The following is a 16,575-nucleotide window of genomic DNA, read 5'->3' as shown; positions in this document are numbered from 1 at the left end:
CACAGCAAAGCAACCAGCTTTTCTCCTCGAGTTTCACTTCCCACTCAGCACTGAAAACCATTGGAGACTGATCGCAGAAGCACACTGTTCCAGGCTGGTGCAGCATCAGCAGAGCCACTGGCAAAGCCCCTGGAGGATGAGGCCATGGATATGGAGGGACAGATGACGCCCATTCCCCAGCAGCCCCACATGTGAGTGCATATGCTGGGGACCACTGCGGTGCACATTTGTGCCTAGGGTTTTGCTTACACCTGCATTGTGCCACCCGTTGCAAGTGTGATTTCCAACACAGGTGTTTGCTCTTTTAGAGGAGCATATCTCAGGTTTGCAAGACACCCAGTGAATTTTCCCTCCCTTAACATGCATAGTACCCATCTGCAGCAGAGAAAACCATAGGCACCTTCCCTCTGCAATTAATTCTAGCAGATGAAGTGAAAGGCCCCTTGCTATCCAGGGCAGGGCTGCAGTCCAGCCACCTCCTTTCAGTAAGCCAAGGTTAAGACTGCATGCATAAAAAAGATAGCTGTCTAGTTAAACACTTCCCAATTTGCCCCTGTACCTCCAGCTGTCAGTACTGGTATCTCCATTCCTCATTGCAGAGCACAGGACAGGGAACAGCTGGGATAGTTTGTGTCTCCTGCTGAGAGTGCATCCACTGTCAAAGCTGTGTGGAAAAACATACTGATTTCTCAGAGGTCAGCCTTAATAACTAGGATTCCCACAAACCATGAGGAGAATTCAGCTCATGATATTTGGCATGAATATCATTCTCTGTTCCTAGTGCTGCTACAGTTTCCATTTCAAATAGCAGGAAACAAATTACCCTGTGGTATTTTTCAGGACAACCAACAGTGAGGAACATGGGACCAAAGACTGTTGCAGGGCACAGGCCTTGACAAAGTTCCTGAGTGTAACAGAAGAAATACTTCTTGGAGGTTACAAAGGTAATAAATTAAATATGAATGTAAATTTTCACGGTTATAAGAGCATCTTGCAAGGGCTGGAGCTTCATGCTTACAGGGAACAAAACAGCAAAGGGGTTTTACTGGGTGAATGGGCTGGCACAGGATATTATTAATATCTGAAGTTCAGATTACTTATTACCGGGACGTGCAGTGAATCCTGTGAAGAATTCGGCTCAGGAAAAGAAACCCATTTATAATCAAGCTGTAGTTTGGCCTTCAATTTGTATGTCTTCATCGCTCCTGCCCTCAAAGTCCTTGCCTCAAATAGTTCAAAATACAAACATGAAATATTTTGGATAAGGCAGGGTGGGCACAGAGTGGCAACAAGGACAAGGGACTGTCACAGCAACCACTCATTCCTCTGACAAGTGCCTGAGCTGCCCTGTCTGTGAGTGCTACATGCAAGGGGTTGCTGTGGAGGCATTAAACCACCCTCACCTCTGGGTGACAAAGCAGCCCCCAGGCATCTGCAGAGACTGCACCCTGAACTGGGACAGAGACCAACACTCCTCACTGTAAAAAGCCAACATAATGGAGGTTACTTCAGCTGAAGAAGTGACAAGCTTGTGACATGGCCACTTCAGCAAAGGGGACAGACTTGTAGCATGGAAAAGAGCCACTGTCTGGCTCTGTTAAGATGAGCACAGCCCCTCAGCAGCAAGAATAGCCAGCAAACCTGGGTCCCCACAAAAACAGCTACAGGTCTGCTGCATTTCTCAGCCTCTCTTAGCCCCATTCTCCCTATGGTTATAGGAAGTCCCAGGCTCAAGCTAGAGCCCACCTTACAGACATAGGATCCTCAGCCCAGCTGCAGTTCTTGCAGCAAGGTCATGAGCACAGGCTTCTTTCCTCATATTTCCTGCAGGGGCATTGGAAAGGTTATTTATTAACAGCTCTGGACCAAAGGAGCAAGCAAGAAAACAAATTCATTTATAAATCATCTAAACAGAAAACTTGTGACACTAATGGTCTCCTTTGTAATTCCTTAAGTGTGGCCTGGATCTGCCCTGGCATTACTTCTTGTGATGCTGAATCAGCAGAACAGCCCACTTGTGCAGTAAATAGCCCAATAAAGCCAGAATAGCCATGAAGAAGAGAGCGCTAACTTATGCTGCATCCAGATTTTTCTTGGCTTGTGCCAGAATTTGGGAAGATTGGTAGTGGTCAACTTTCTCACCACTAAATACCAAGCAGTGACTCACATTACCATCTACTTAGGTAATCCAGGACATATGCTTTCCTCTGGGACAAGGTAGGAACAGGATAAAGAGAGAAAACTCATGCAAGAGTCATCTCAAACAATACCAGTCAGTGCTAGCTGAGCTCCCAGATAGGGCCATAACAATCCTGAATACTTTGCCAGACTTTTTCCTTTGATAACATATCTCAAGGGGGGAGGAAGGGGGGAAGGAGAACAAAAATAACAAAACAGTGTTCTGTTTAACAGTTACCCATAGCAGAGAAAAGCTGAGCTAAAGTTTCCAACAATTATCAGTACAAAATCCTAAAATAGACATGCAATGTACTGGGTTTTAATTTAAAACTGGCTGGGATAGGAGTTCTATCATGTGGATTGAAAGCTGTATATAAAAGCACAAGGAAACATATCAAGATGATAAGACATGCTAGAACAACAGCATTAAAATGCTCGGTATAGCACTGATACGGATGAAGGATCAAAGGCCTCAAGCGGAAGTGGCAAAGTGCAGTATAATTCATTGGGAGGAACTGCACATTCAGGGTGGACAGATAAATAATATCCAAGGTATCTATGGAAACCACCATCCTACACAGGAAACAATAAAACTTGGAAAAAGAAAACAAGGAGAAAAATAACTCATACTTCAGACACTCCTACGAATAATAACACTAATCGAAAGCAGGATTTGATCCCAAAGACATAGGGGCTCACTTAAAGAGATGTGAAGTGTGGAAATGAGGGCCAACAGGCTGAAGGACAAATAGGAGCTGTATGGTAACTCTGCAAAGACAAATCTGTGGGGCTGTCATCTCAGAACAGATGTGGGAGCCATAGCTTTAAAATCCATTTATAAACTGGCTGGGCACACACAGCGCTCTTGTTCAGATGACTTTCAGCACTGGGTCTCCTCACCTGTGCACCCTTTACATAGACAAATGGAGGTTAACTTTGGGTGGGAATGGTGAAGGCAAAAGGCTAGTGAGTAGCTTCAGCTTTGCACTTTCCATCATTGAAAGCATCTGACAGCTTTTCTTGCCCTCCAGTTTTGTTTTGTCTGATGTTTTTGCCCAATCATTTTCAGCCCTCAAAGCCTCTCACAGCTCAGTTTGGACCTGATGATTATGTTTTTGTACCACCGATCACGCCAAAACCAAAACCTCTTAAACTCCGATGAGCCTACCAGTTATAAACAAAGATTTCACATCTTTTCATCATTTAAGAATGGAGTAGTTTTTAATGCAGCTATGATGCAGGAAATTAATGTAGCAAGAGGGCAAGACCTCATGGAGCAGGAAGATGATACGTTTCAATAAACGGTTTCAGTCACACTCATTTTCTCACCCATGCTTGCTCCCCCCCTACTCACAGGCACTGAGCTCACCCAGGTGTTCTGGCAGGATCCTATCCAAGGTGGGATCAAGGTTGCCAGATGGCAAGTCCTCACCCCATCTCTCAGGTTTCTCCTCAGTGGCAAGCTACAAAGTTTTGAGCAGGCCTTTTGCCATCTTTAGGAGCTAACAGTTACTATGGCATGATCCCTTTGCTTTGAAATCTCTCTTACCTCAACCTCCAAAAACCCTAGGACAGGTGGCTGCTCAGCGCCTTTCTCCCCCTTCCCCTCATTTTGGGTACCTTAGCTCCAATAGTCTGCCTTCCTGCTGGGAGAGGAGGAGCACATGGAGTGTGCTGCGACCTTGCTGTAATCCATCTGTTACTGGAGCACAGTTTTCTTTATTCAAAGAGCCATTTGCACGGGGACTTTATCAGCACTCACGCCTTCTTCTGACAGACCATCCATGTGAGGCTTGTCAGGGTGCAGGCTGCCAGGCTTGTCGCAACCGCCCCATTTGTCAGTGTTTACCTAGTTTTAGTGCAGTCAGTCACATCATTGGTTATCAACACAGACCATTCTTTTAACCCGTGCTCTGTTGCTTCTTCTAGTCTTCTCTCTCACACACATACACTTCTATTTGTGTTTCCTTCAGGCCAGTTGTAGTATTTCTGCTTTTTCAGCTGCATGCCTGCCTCACGCATGGTGTGCCAGGACCTTTGTTTCACATGCCGTCATTGCGGCTGCGAAAATGTTTCCTTGGCTTGGTTAGGTTATGGGAGACTAATAACAGCAAAGGAAGCAGATTTAAGGGCTGGTCTGGGGTCTGCTCATGCATGCAGCTCTGATGCTTGGATGTAGCCAGGTCTCCTCCTTGGAGCTGCGGCACAAAACGCATGAGTGCAGCACCAGAGGTGGTCTCTTGGAAGTTAAAGAATGCTGAAATCCAAGAGAGGAACAATGCAGCCTATCCCTGGGTGTCACTACCAGACTCACAACGAGGGATTTTAATCGGTTTACAGATCTCATTGACAATGTTAGAGCGGGAGCTGTTTTCAGTCTGTCACATGCGGAGCAGCTCCCAGCGACATTACAGGGCAAGACCATTGTCAATAGAGCTGGTAGTGTTCCTACGGCCAGGCTGGCAGGGCAAGGCTGGCATTAACCTCAGCTTCCCCCGTAAAGCTCCTGGTGGGACAGTGTAGCTGCAGTTATCCCATACCAGAGCCATAAGACTCACAAGGAGGCTTTTGTGTGCACACATTTTCTCATGCTCATGTCACAGCCTTGAGTCCAGTCTTCTCTCAGCTCACGGACACCAAGCAAGGCCAGGACTGTCTCACCACTTTCCCACTGTTCCCAGGCTCCCCATGACTCTGTGGCTTTCACAGCTGACTCCAGCTCTCAGCAGCGCTGTCTGCCCACAACATATAGGGAGCTAATACCAAATGGGTAGTGCTGTAGCCAACCATCATACTTTCCTGCCTGTTGAATCTCACCCTTTCCCTAATAACAAATCATAACATAAAATTTGTCACAGTGCTCTCCACCCGGATACTGCTAAGCACTTTACAGAGGTCAGCACCATTAGTCCCATTTGATGAAAAAGCACAAAGAAGCAGCAGATAGCCAGCCTGATGCTCTGTCTCTGGACCACCTCCTCCACTTGCCTGGGAAGCTTGCACGAGCCAAGGCTCGCAGCATGCTCCCTCCTGCAGAGAGACAGAGTTCCCAAGGTCCAGAGAAAGAGCAGCATGCTTTGGCTACACCTACTCTTAAATTCATCTTCTGTCATTTTGATATATTCTTTCATGTTTTATCAGACTTATAACAACTTGGAGACTCTTGGTCTGGTAAAGTACACACATGACTTGTGCTACAAGATCTATGTAGTTCTGCTACGACTTTAAAAAGGTGGGGAAAAAGTGGAAAATGTCATTTAGGTTAGGAGAAACATGGTGAAGAGTAGAAACACAGGCAGCAGAGCCTTGTAGCACGAAAGAAGGCATTCCCCGTGTTTCCTTCCCACTGTTTGACTTCAGAGGAGGAGGCAGGAGAAACCAGTAGAGTTAAAAGAGTTGTTTACTACTTTATAAACGTGTTAGGGACTGCCTAACAGCAGTCCCTGTGCTGTGTTGAATATAATCTCTATGAAATGCTAGTAAACCTAAAGACTAACCGCTACACCACACCAAAAGTTCCTGAGATGTGGTTTGCAATATATTACAATGTATGTTTATGGTTACAGTCTCCTGAGAAGTAAACACACAGAAGAAGCTCTCCAAGATCCACATTTATAGAAGGGCATCTATTTCCAGCAAGACGTATGGGATCCAGTTAGCATTCGCACAGGCACCAAGTGGCCACAACACTACAAGGTCCTTAAATTGGCAGAGAAATTACTAGTCTCTGGTGCTGAGACATGCTTTGTAACCTAAAAAGCAACTATAAAATTACTGTCTTTAACAAGGAGTTCATAGCATGGGGCCAGGTTCTGTTGTAAACCACTATTTTTAAGATGAAGTAAAGGCTTAGTTTAACGATTTGCTCAACTCTGTTTTCTCTGCCACAATAAGGGACTATCCTACCTCTTTTGCCTTAGTCCTCCCTTGTGCTTGTACAAGTGCAGATTACGTTTCTAATTTTTTCTTTTATCAGGCTAGTCTAAAGGTGGGTTAAGTTCTCTGGTCAGGCTGAGCATCATGAGACAGCATGCACAGACCAGCAGTGGTCTGACTGTCCTTTCCATCAAGCAGGGTAGGCGTAACTCAATCCTTCAGGTGTTAAAACCACTTGCTAAACTAATCTTTAAACTTGCAACCAATTCATTTAAAAATAAGGTCTTAATTCTCTCTGGTGAATGACAGAATAAATCCTAAACAACACAAACAAACATTCTTTTCTTTATGGCTTTCATGCTTTTTGTCACAACAGTATTTCTTAGTCTTGTAAACATGAGCCTGACCATTAGCTTTACCACAATAAAGTTCTTTTCAGCTTCAGCTGGTCTTGCGTTTACTGTAGTCTTAGACAAAGCTGACAAACAGTAAGCTTCCTATACTATTTCAGGAAAGCAAGATTAGATATATAGAAGCTGTAGATCAACTTATTTGGCACATTCAATTCAAGGCAAATTGCAGATTTCCAGTGTGTTTCCCACAAAGCAGCCAGAACCAGCAGCTAAGGGCCAAGAGCAGATGTTGGCCAAGAATTGGCAAGAACTGCTACCATTCTGGCAAAGAGCAGGTAGGAGGAAGTGACAGCAGAGGAACAAATCCCATTCTGTTACCTGTCCCCACCACCAAGCCCATGCTCCATATTGGAGCTCCATCATCCCTCCTGCTGCATGCCTACTCTCTGGCCTTTGCCATGCACCACGGATGTTTCCATCCTATCAGCTGCAGGGTCTCCTAATTCCCTACATTCCTCACTTTTGGAGGAGTCTCCCCCTTCTTGCTACAGGCCAGGGAGGAAGATGCAGAGGCTGCTGCGTCCCCTGCCCCCAGCTGCTATGTCACTACTAGTGAACATTAGAAACCACAGCAGCTGTACGGCAGTTCCTGCCGCTCCGCTGTCTTGGGAGCCCTCATAGCTGGGTACAAAAGTGCTGCTAACCAACTGAGGTGTTGAGGTGGTTTCTATGTCCTGAGCTGCTGATTCACTTTTCCCAGCCAGCGCACAGAGCTCAAAGGCTGGTTTGAGCTTTGGCTGAAAGATTGCAGATAGTTAATGAAAAAACAAGCTAATTCTCATTCCTTTGTAAAAATAGGTCCATTTTCTTTTCATCCTCTCCCCCAAGAATGATCTAGCAGTCGCCACCCTATATGATCAGAGCAAAGATTATTAGGAGGATCAGAAACAGAGCAGAGAATACAAATTAAGCTAAAAGTCTTTAACTTGTACTTATAAAAATAAAAGTGTTCATTCAAAGGTGCAAGTCCCAGCCTGTAAACCATTCAGCCACCACATAAAGGTTACTATTTGGTCAGAAGAGATGTAGTATGCAGCTGCATGAAGGTCCCAAGGGAGCATGGGACAGTGTGGGTCATACTGGTGGGCACGTGCCTCCTCGTACCAGAAGCTTAATCACTGCTACAGAGTATGTTGACATTACAAGGGGAATTTGAAAGGCAATGTGAAGGCGGACAGTGAAGCAGCTCTGCAGATCTTCATGGATAGCTCTTCTCCAGCTAGAAGGGATCAGTAAGAGCCCAAGAGAGTTCAGACAAGAACTATAACAAGCAGAGTTGTAGCATTGCTGGTGGTGGCTGAGCACTGACAGAGTAGTGACAGCAGTGACTGCTACACTGCCTGCATCGCCCTTGAATGTGAACTGCAAACACAACGCAAGGGACAGAGGCACAAGGAGTCCCAAGAGCAGACTAGGAACTTATCTTTCCAGCCACATTTGGGGGAAGCGAACGCTTGAGAGGATGTGAGCAGATGAATTTGTTCAGTGTGCACTTAGCCGACTCTGTTTCCTTCCATCTGGTCTCTCACACTTTTTCCCTTAACTCATTTCTTAATTTGTACTGCTAATGCAGCACTGTTTCTGAGCACAGGGCTGTTTTTGTGTCTCTCCTTGTCTTACAGTGAAGACCCCCCCAATAACCTTAACTGAGTGACTTTTACCCTTTCCTCCTTCTGTTCTCCCAGAACGCTGACAAACATGGTGTTGGCTTTCAAGCCAGACAAGCTGAAAGTTATTGCAGAAAAAAAGAACACGGCTAGTGTCAAGGACAGATGCCTTTTCTCTTCTCTTTCGGCAGCACAGATTTATGTCAAATTACGCTGGCTGTAGAAGTGCACCCTTAGGCTCTGCTGTTCCCCAAGTCAGCATACTGGCAACAGCTCTGTGGCTAGAAAATGCTGATGGAAGTGCCTGCCATAAAGCTTCAGCCCTGCTTAGGGAGGGGAAGTTTCCACTGAGCTGAAAGATGAAGCCAGTTCTCACATCTAGCTGACAAAACCGTAAGAATACAATTTAAGAAGTGGTCCCCATCCAACTCATCTTTCAGAAAACCAATAGGGGTGTTTCCCTTGTGAACATGATCCAGAATTTTACAATTTAAGTTTGATCAGTCTCAAGCAATACTCATCCCTCAGGAGCTGTCTCCTCAACCAAAGTAATCTCAGTCATAATCTCAAAGTCATCCACTTTACCCCAAAGTTCAGCCTAAACACTTCTGTCCTTAACCACATCCTAACCACCTTGAACAGAGGTTCATTTCCAAGCTGAGAACCCAGCTCCTGTCTCAACACACTTCAAACTTGATCCAGCTCCATGGAACACTGTCATTGAGCATTGGGCTAGTAAAATGGTACAAAATATGTAGCCAGGGCGTATTAACCCTAAAGTCAGGTTTGCTAGTTGCTCCCCACCTCATGGATGCTAAAAGTGTAAAGATGTCTTAGAAAAAGAAGGAATGTGACCAAGCCTGACACTTTTGCACCATACTAAACCAGTTATTCAACTTAGGAAAGGCCAAAAAGTTTATCAATTATTATATTTGTAACCCTTCCCTTTTGAGGTGTCCCACCTCTAAAATTTATTCTTTTTCCTCTAGAAATTCCAAGAGGGTTTTCTACATATTTCTGGTAATTACAAGTCTAGAGGCAAACACAGGTTGCAGTGGCCACAGTAAGGTTGACTGGAGGACAACCTTCTCCCTCCATGGTAATGCAGCTGTGCATACAATATAAGAAAGCAAATAACTATGAGTTATGGCGGTCACGGATATAGATATATATATGTACATGTGCATACATATGCACACCTCTCCAGCTTTTTTTCCAGACAATATTGTTCAGAAATCTTTCTAGTCTATTCAGTATTTGAATGTCCAATTTTCCTCCCAAAGTTGCATTAGCTGTGCTTTTACAAGTTTGGCTTGAAGCCTATTATTTGCTCTTTATGTTTCCAACTACTCTTGGCTTCTTTAGACTTTTTCCTCTGACTTAATTGGTATTTGTACTGGTCCTCCTAGCACTGGCAAACTCCATCTGTAAATCAGCAATGATTTTATACTTTTTAGATCATTATTGTAAATGTCTAATGCCATCAGGCCTCTTGCAGAATACCTCTGAAAACACAGCTGTTTAATAATGATTTCCTTTGATAACTATTTTTGAGGTCTGTTGTTGTTCAGGTCTCAATCCATTAGTTCATTCTTTGCTGAAGAGTCATAGGGAGACTTCTGTAATCAGAACAACATCAGAAATGCATCTATTGCTGTGGAGAAGTTTAAACATGGGATATATTAATATTTACCATTTTCAACATTTGCTATTTCTGAAAAATAAAATAAGCGCAAAAAATTAGTTGGAAAATAGACCAGCTAAAGGACCAGTTGTCTTTCCAGCCCTACACTCATAATCCACTGTGTGGCTATCAAATACCACCCATGGAGATTAGTTCTTCCAGTTCCCCTTTTATGAGGTGGTTCCTAACGATCAAGGATTTTGGGCCTTAGAAGTCCCTTAACTTACAGCCCAGATTCATTCAATATTTACTAAGTTTTAAAGAATACTTCCCCTCCCTCCTAAAACTTTGATGAGCCTCCAGCCTCATTTGAAGACATAAATCAAGAAGAGGACATTAATAGTGATAACATGTGTAAGACAAAATACAGCCTGTTTTTTCCAAATGAGAATCACACAAGGCTTATTTGACATCTATTTTGTTAGCTCAGTTGTCTTAGTAAACAAAAAAAGCCTTCAAGAAAGCAAAGACAAATTAAAAGGTCTATCAGTACTTGAAATACTCCCCCCCTCCATACAGATGCATTCTTTAGCCAAGTTCCAAACCACAAAGGAACATATTCCTTGAAGTTCTTGCCACAGACTCTTGTAAGCAGGACTATCTCCATTCTAGGATGCAGATTAATATGCTCACTTGAGGGGACCCACATGATCTCACAGGTTACTTCCATCTGGGATCAACAGTTTTCTTTTTGGTGCATATATGCCCAATATCCATTTTGACAGTGTTATTCATTTCTATTTACAACATTATTCTGAAAGCTACTTTGACAAGTCTTATCCTCTACAGAAATAAAATAACATGATCAAACTAGCCATTACACTTGATTATTGGGGAGATCTACCAAGTAATTTAGACGGAACTGATGTCAAACTAAATTGGCAATAGGCTGCCCAGTGTCATACTGCTGGGATATTGGGTCAACAAGAGCATCCTTCCCATTGCCTGGGACAGCCCTAGAGTTCTGCTCTAATTCATTGAAAATGAATGTCATAAAGCATAAATCTTTTCAGTATGTATTTAGCACATTTAATTTCAAGCTGTTATAAAACTTTATCACCCCCCCCTCCCCAGTGTTAATACTCAGAACAGGCTTCTTAGTTATAACAATTCAATGAAATATTCCTTTATATCAGAATTCATTTTATTCCCCGAATTTGGAAAAGTATTCAACCAACAATTCTGTGGGCTTTTTTTTTTTTTCCCCCTGCATTATCATTAAAATCTTATGCAATTGCTAGATATATTATTTTGTTTCTAAGGCACACAAAACGCCTCCTTTAAGTTGTGCTTGGTCCTGCTAACTTTGGATTTTTCCCTTACATCTTCACTTTCTCAGAATAATCTTTCTCAATTCATACTCTGTATTTTCTATCAGATGTTCTCCATTTCCTCTTTGTCCACTTCTATTCCATTTACTTGGGTTAACTTCTATTTGCTGCCTTCACTGCCTGAATGAACTAGCCAAAGTTATCCTCATTCTTCATTCCATCAGGTTTTGATTTATTACCATTCCATGCCGGAACAATCACTGGTCCATAGAGAGGAGTCAGCCAACAGTAGAGATTGATTCATCATGTATATAGAAGCTTCAAACCAGAGTTACTACCTCTTGTTCAGTACCTTTTATGTAAAAAATGATGTATTTTAGAAGGCTTTCTGCTTTTTACTGCTGTCTACATGAGATCAGTATCATGTTTTCCCCAGACTGAAAGCCCCCCTATATTTTTCAGTAACATTGTTTTTTTTCAGCCTGTCACACTTTCTGCCCACGAAGATATTCATACTGATCACTGATACAGTCTGTTGCTCTGTATAATTCTGCTGCTCACCCCAAACAGAATTTCTTCCTTGGCTGTGTTTGCATATTGACCCAAATTTCAAGACAAAGCTGACAGTATGAGTATTTAAAATACAGGCTCCCTAAAACTGAAGAATAGCGTTTCAAACCTGTTTGTTACGTCCCTGTGGACAAGATTCCCAGGAAACAGGTCTCTCACTGAAACACTCCCTACTAATTCCTTGCTGATGAAAGGACATGCCCTCAGTGTGCATTCATGCCTCATTTCAAGGTGGAAACTTTCCTGCTAGCTGATAGATACTGCCTGTCCTGGACTCCCCCGAGTTGAGCCTATTGACCGCTGCCTCTGAAGACATACTGCAGGAGGTGTTTTCAAAAACACTGCCTCGTGTTTTCTTCTCCCACACGTGAAATGTAGTTTCTTGCTATTTATTGCACTAATTTTCATTAGGCTCTTGCAAGATGACTTGCATGTTTTGCAGGTCAGCCCATTCTGACACCATTACCGCCTCTTCTGCAATTAGCTAAAGCACTAACTGCCGATTTTCTTCATTTTCATTCTGTCTCTTTAAAATCCCACTTTCTAAAAGAAGGCTCATTCCGTCCTCTTTGCTAAATCAGTTCTCATCACCTAAGTTTCTTCTCTGTGGTTCCTCACCTCACTAGAAAAGGCATCTTCGTTCATGCATTATATTTCATTTTTGGAATGAAACTTTTTAAAGACCCGTTTCAAAGCTATTCTTATCTCCCTTCTCAGCAGAGGCAGATTATTTCTAAATATTTCCAGCTTCACTCATGACTGCATAAACTAATGAGCTAACCTTCTCCTTCTGCCAGTCTTTGCTTTAAATTTGATGTACGTCAGACTGAGAAAATGCTTCTTTCCCTCAAATGCCATTCATTACATTCTATAAAATTAAAAACTTGGAAAGGTCTAGTTTACAATTTTATCTACTCCAAGAAAAGAAAAAGTATCACATTTTGATTCCCTGTTGTCATAACAATGATAAATGAGAGAGACTTCCACCTGGTACTGAACAAGAAACTATGAAAATAGTGGAAACTATTACCCCCTAAGCTTCTCACTCAATTTAAAGGTGAAGTTTCTGCCCAGATCTTTCTCCAGTTTACTGCTTCTTGCCTATTTGTCCGAGTTTCTGCTTTGTGTTTAAAAGCCCCACACAGAGCCCAGTACTGTCAGCAGTACAGAATGATGGACCATAGTGCAGAAGTTGCTATAAACAGAGGGTAAGGCACCGAGATAGACAAAAGCTGATGCTAAACTAGGAAATGTTTCTGCCAAACGTTAAGCATGACTAGTGCTGCTACGTGCACATTGCCACCTGATTATAAAAGGCAAACCCTAGTATAAGACGTGTATCGCGTAGAAGGATTACTGTGAAGTAAGTATCTCCAGCTAATGCCGAGTCCCCCCGCGATTCCCAGGGCCGCAGTTACGGCGAGAGGGCTTGCCAGGGGAATGCCCCTCTCCCGAGCCTGTTCTGGCCCGGAGCCCACGCTCCGAGAGCCCCTCGTAGGCAGGACAGCAATCGCTCCAACCTCAGGACTATGGCTTTCCACCGCGGTTTCCTTACAGCCGATACTTCCACTGAGTTTTTGCCTCCACCATGCGCCCAGTGCGGTTCTCGGCGCCGCGGGAGCTCGGCTCCGGGCAGCCACCGCCGCCTCTTCCCCAGCGCGGCGGGGAGGGAATCCCTTGCACTGACGCGGCCAAACTTCTGCCAGACGCCAGCGCGGAGCCTCCGCTCCCGCCCGCCCCAGTGAAGCGCCCGGGGACCCGCCGGCCACCCCCGACCCCCCCATCGCAAGTTGACATTGTCGCTTCAGACACGGCCGGGAGTGCAAAGGATTGATGATGATGCCGGCCGGGGGAGGACTGCGGCAAGGCTGCACCCACCCGGGCGAGCCCCCGCCGCGGAACCTTCGCCCACCGCCGGCAGAGCTCCGCGGGCGCGGAGGGAGGGACGCGCCACCCGGGGATGCCGCAGCCGCAGCTCCCTCCTGAGTGGCACATCTCAAGGAGCTCCTCATGAATATGCACAGCCTCCCCTGAGCGCCGGCCGCGGGATGCCGTCGCCCCGGGGGTGCCCCGCCGAGCCCTGCCTTCCCCCGCAGCGGGGGTCGGCGATGCTGGCGGAGGTCAGCGGCTCGCTCCTGTCCTTACCCTTTGGCTCGTCCATCAGTGCCGGTGCTCGCTCCCTCCTCCCCCTCTCTCCCTCTTCCTCTATCAGGCTCTGCCGGCTCTGAGCTGCCTTAGTGAGAGGTGCTCATGAAAATGGGCGCTTTAGTGGTCCATGGCTGTGGGAGGGGTTAGTTTAACTCTACATGACTCAATCCATCTAACTTGCAGGCTGACCTCCTGCTTTCCTTAAGGCACCGATTACCTCCACGTTGCCGCGTTATCAGCGCCTTGGGCTCCTCCGCCGGGTCGGGGGGTCCCGCTGGGCCGGAGGGAGCAGTGCGTGCCCGGGGGCTACCCGAGGGGACGGCCGGCGCTGGCTGCGCTGGGGCCTCGGTCCGAAGCAGGATTTCATTGCCAGCTCCGGGGGAAAGAGGTCATTCTGGCTGCAGAGAGAAAGTATTTTGTTAGTTTTGGTGTGGTGCTGTTGGTTCCCCCCCCCCCGGCTTTGTTTTTTAATTTTTTTATTTTGTAAGTTGCAGATGATGGAGTAGATATCCTCCACGTCAATGAGGTACATGAAGAGAACTGTCCTGGGAAGTTATGACCTTCCTTGTTTCCAGATATGAGGCCCTGCCCACAGAGAAAAAAAAGAAACCCACAACCAAACAACAAAAAACCAACAGAAAAGGAGCTAAATTTGCAATAACTGCTCACAATTCACCTCGTGCACCTACCCGCCCCATAGTATGAGCAGACATCTCTGGGTGCATCTCCTGGGGAACTTCAGGAAAGAGCCAATTTTGACTACTTGCCTGGAAGGCCTGAAGAGACCCCTCTCCCTCCCTTTACTCCTGCTGAGCCCTTGCACACCTCCCAGGTTGACTCCATGCAAATAAGCACAGAACAGTGCTGGGGGTGTCTTAACAACTTTTCTAGATACCCTCTGACATTCAGGCCCTGTTCCAGTCACCACACATGCCCCCACGCTCCTTCCTGTGGATCTGTCAGCCTCTCACTCCAAAGGAAGTTGCCAACCACCTTTTGGTGGTTGCAAACCAAAAGGAAAGGAAGTTGCTTTTTCGCTTCCCTCTGAGAGGAGCGGCCATCAGCTTCCCAGCACCTTCCCTGCTGGTCACCCAGAGGGTGAAGTCACTGGAGCACAGGCTGCTGCCACCATCACCTGCCATGCCCTGCCTGTGCCACAGTCTGCTCCCCTCTCAGAGGTGTCACTTCACCAACTCACCCTCCTTCTCCTGGGGCTTCTCTCTGCAGCCAGACAAGCAGACACACTGCCCTGAAGCTGGACACCATCCAGCTCATCACCAGCTTCCAGACATCTTGCCCCAAGGAGAGGGAAGAAGAGCAGGGTCCTGGTGCTGGGACCTGGAGAACCACATCTGGACATGGTGTTTCAAATCCCTTCTATTACTGCAGCTCCATCACAAAGAAAGACCAGTTCTTTTTCTTTTACAAACAAACATTGACCTAGCCTGTATTAGTGCAGTCTGGTAAGACAACAGTCTTCCTAGGAACAGGAAAATAGGGATGTACAAAATAAAACAATCTACACAATTGAAGCTTGAGTGAGTTAAATTCTTTCTGAATTACTGTCAGCTTTATTCAAAAGATCAAGGAGCCATGTTTCAGCAGACAAAGCTGAAGGTGGACTGTGTTTACCATCTTATTCATAAGCAATAGCCTGGGCAGCACAGAGGAGAGCTGGCTTTACCTCCAGTGATAACAGGGCAACATTTTTAGAGGGTTTAGAGTGGCAGACATAATTTGGTTGGTCACCTGAACACCAAATCTTTTAAAAATAAAAGTGTAGTTGATGCAATGCTTAGTTAATAAATGCAGCTTTAAAAGCCTTGACTGTAGTAAATGTCAGCTGGAATTTGGAACTGATTTTCAAATGGCTGTGCTTAGACTTACTGCCTCTACAGCCACAAACTTGAGAAGCTCAGTCAGCTGGGCTTATCAAAGATCTCACCTAAGGGCTGAGCAATCCAAATTTAAAAAGTGGAAGAAATCTACAGGGCCCCCTCAGAAAGATAGAAATGACTCCACACCATGCCTAACACCTCTTATGATTGCTCAGACAGATGTATTTCAAGTCCTTTAAAATTACTTATGTCTCCTACAAACTACAATGAGCTCTTTTATAAAAGTCTGCCAGTGACAGGGGGGACAGGGTGGGGGTTTTTTTTTGTTTGTTTTGTTTTGTTTTTTGTTTGGTTTTGGGTTTGTTTTTTTTTTTTGATCTGAGGAAGTTCAGCTTCAAACTGAGGCAGATGAAATGTTTACAGGAAAGGATGGGACATCCTTACATCCTTGAAGCACTCAACAGCATTTTCATGCAAGAGGAAGTTGTCACCTGCAACATAAAGGCCCCCATGAGGAAGGGTTGCTGGGAACTGTAATAGTTATGGTCTACCACATCCAGGTAGTAAGAACATCCATGTCCTTCACAGACCTGCAGGGACAGACTTCTGAGTTGAAGAAGATCTACTTTAAGTGGTGGACTGATAAACATGTGAATAATATTTCTGCAGCTGCAGGAGCAGAGAACAATGCTGCACACTATTTTGCAGCCTTTCAGTTTATGTGTAGGACTGTGATGAAAGAAACTTTCCCCCTTTGGCTGTGACAGAGGAGTGGAAGGATGGACTTTGTAGCCTCATGTGACATGACATGCAGACTTCCTCTTCCACAGAGAGTCAGATCCACATTCGCCAGAGCAGTTTGGTTCTGCCTGCTAATCCTTCTGCCTTTGGGCAAGCATCTGACTGCAATCCACAAGCCAGAAAAAAGGCAGCAGTGGATGGATTCTGTGTCATTTCCATAAGAAAACAAAACAAGAAAAAAAAAAGCAG

General features: G+C 45.1%; 1 protein-coding gene and 1 long non-coding RNA gene across 3 annotated transcripts in view; one reads left to right on the top strand and one right to left on the bottom strand.

Moving 5' to 3' along the window:
- The window catches only part of ENTPD1 (ectonucleoside triphosphate diphosphohydrolase 1), a 35,038-nt gene extending 21,108 nt beyond the window's left edge, over positions 1–13,930 (bottom strand). For both annotated transcript variants that reach the window (XR_003991637.1, XM_030487922.1), the window contains exon 1: positions 13,745–13,930. Coding sequence is in view for 1 of the 2 variants with exons in the window: in XM_030487922.1 (XP_030343782.1) it covers positions 13,745–13,760 (16 nt within the window). In the remaining variant the exon portion in view is untranslated. The remainder of the gene's footprint in view (positions 1–13,744) is intronic.
- On the top strand, positions 66–15,279 carry LOC115608701. The gene is made up of 3 exons (XR_003991638.1): positions 66–191; positions 841–944; positions 14,975–15,279. It is a non-coding gene; the product is annotated as an uncharacterized LOC115608701 (long non-coding RNA).
- Positions 15,280–16,575: the final 1,296 nt, after the last annotated feature.

The sequence above is a fragment of the Strigops habroptila genome, chromosome 5 (assembly GCF_004027225.2).
Source record: "Strigops habroptila isolate Jane chromosome 5, bStrHab1.2.pri, whole genome shotgun sequence".
In the NCBI taxonomy this organism is placed as follows: domain Eukaryota; kingdom Metazoa; phylum Chordata; class Aves; order Psittaciformes; family Psittacidae; genus Strigops; species Strigops habroptila.
Note: the sequence above shows the minus strand (reverse complement) of the source record. Positions and strands in the feature narration are given on the sequence as shown.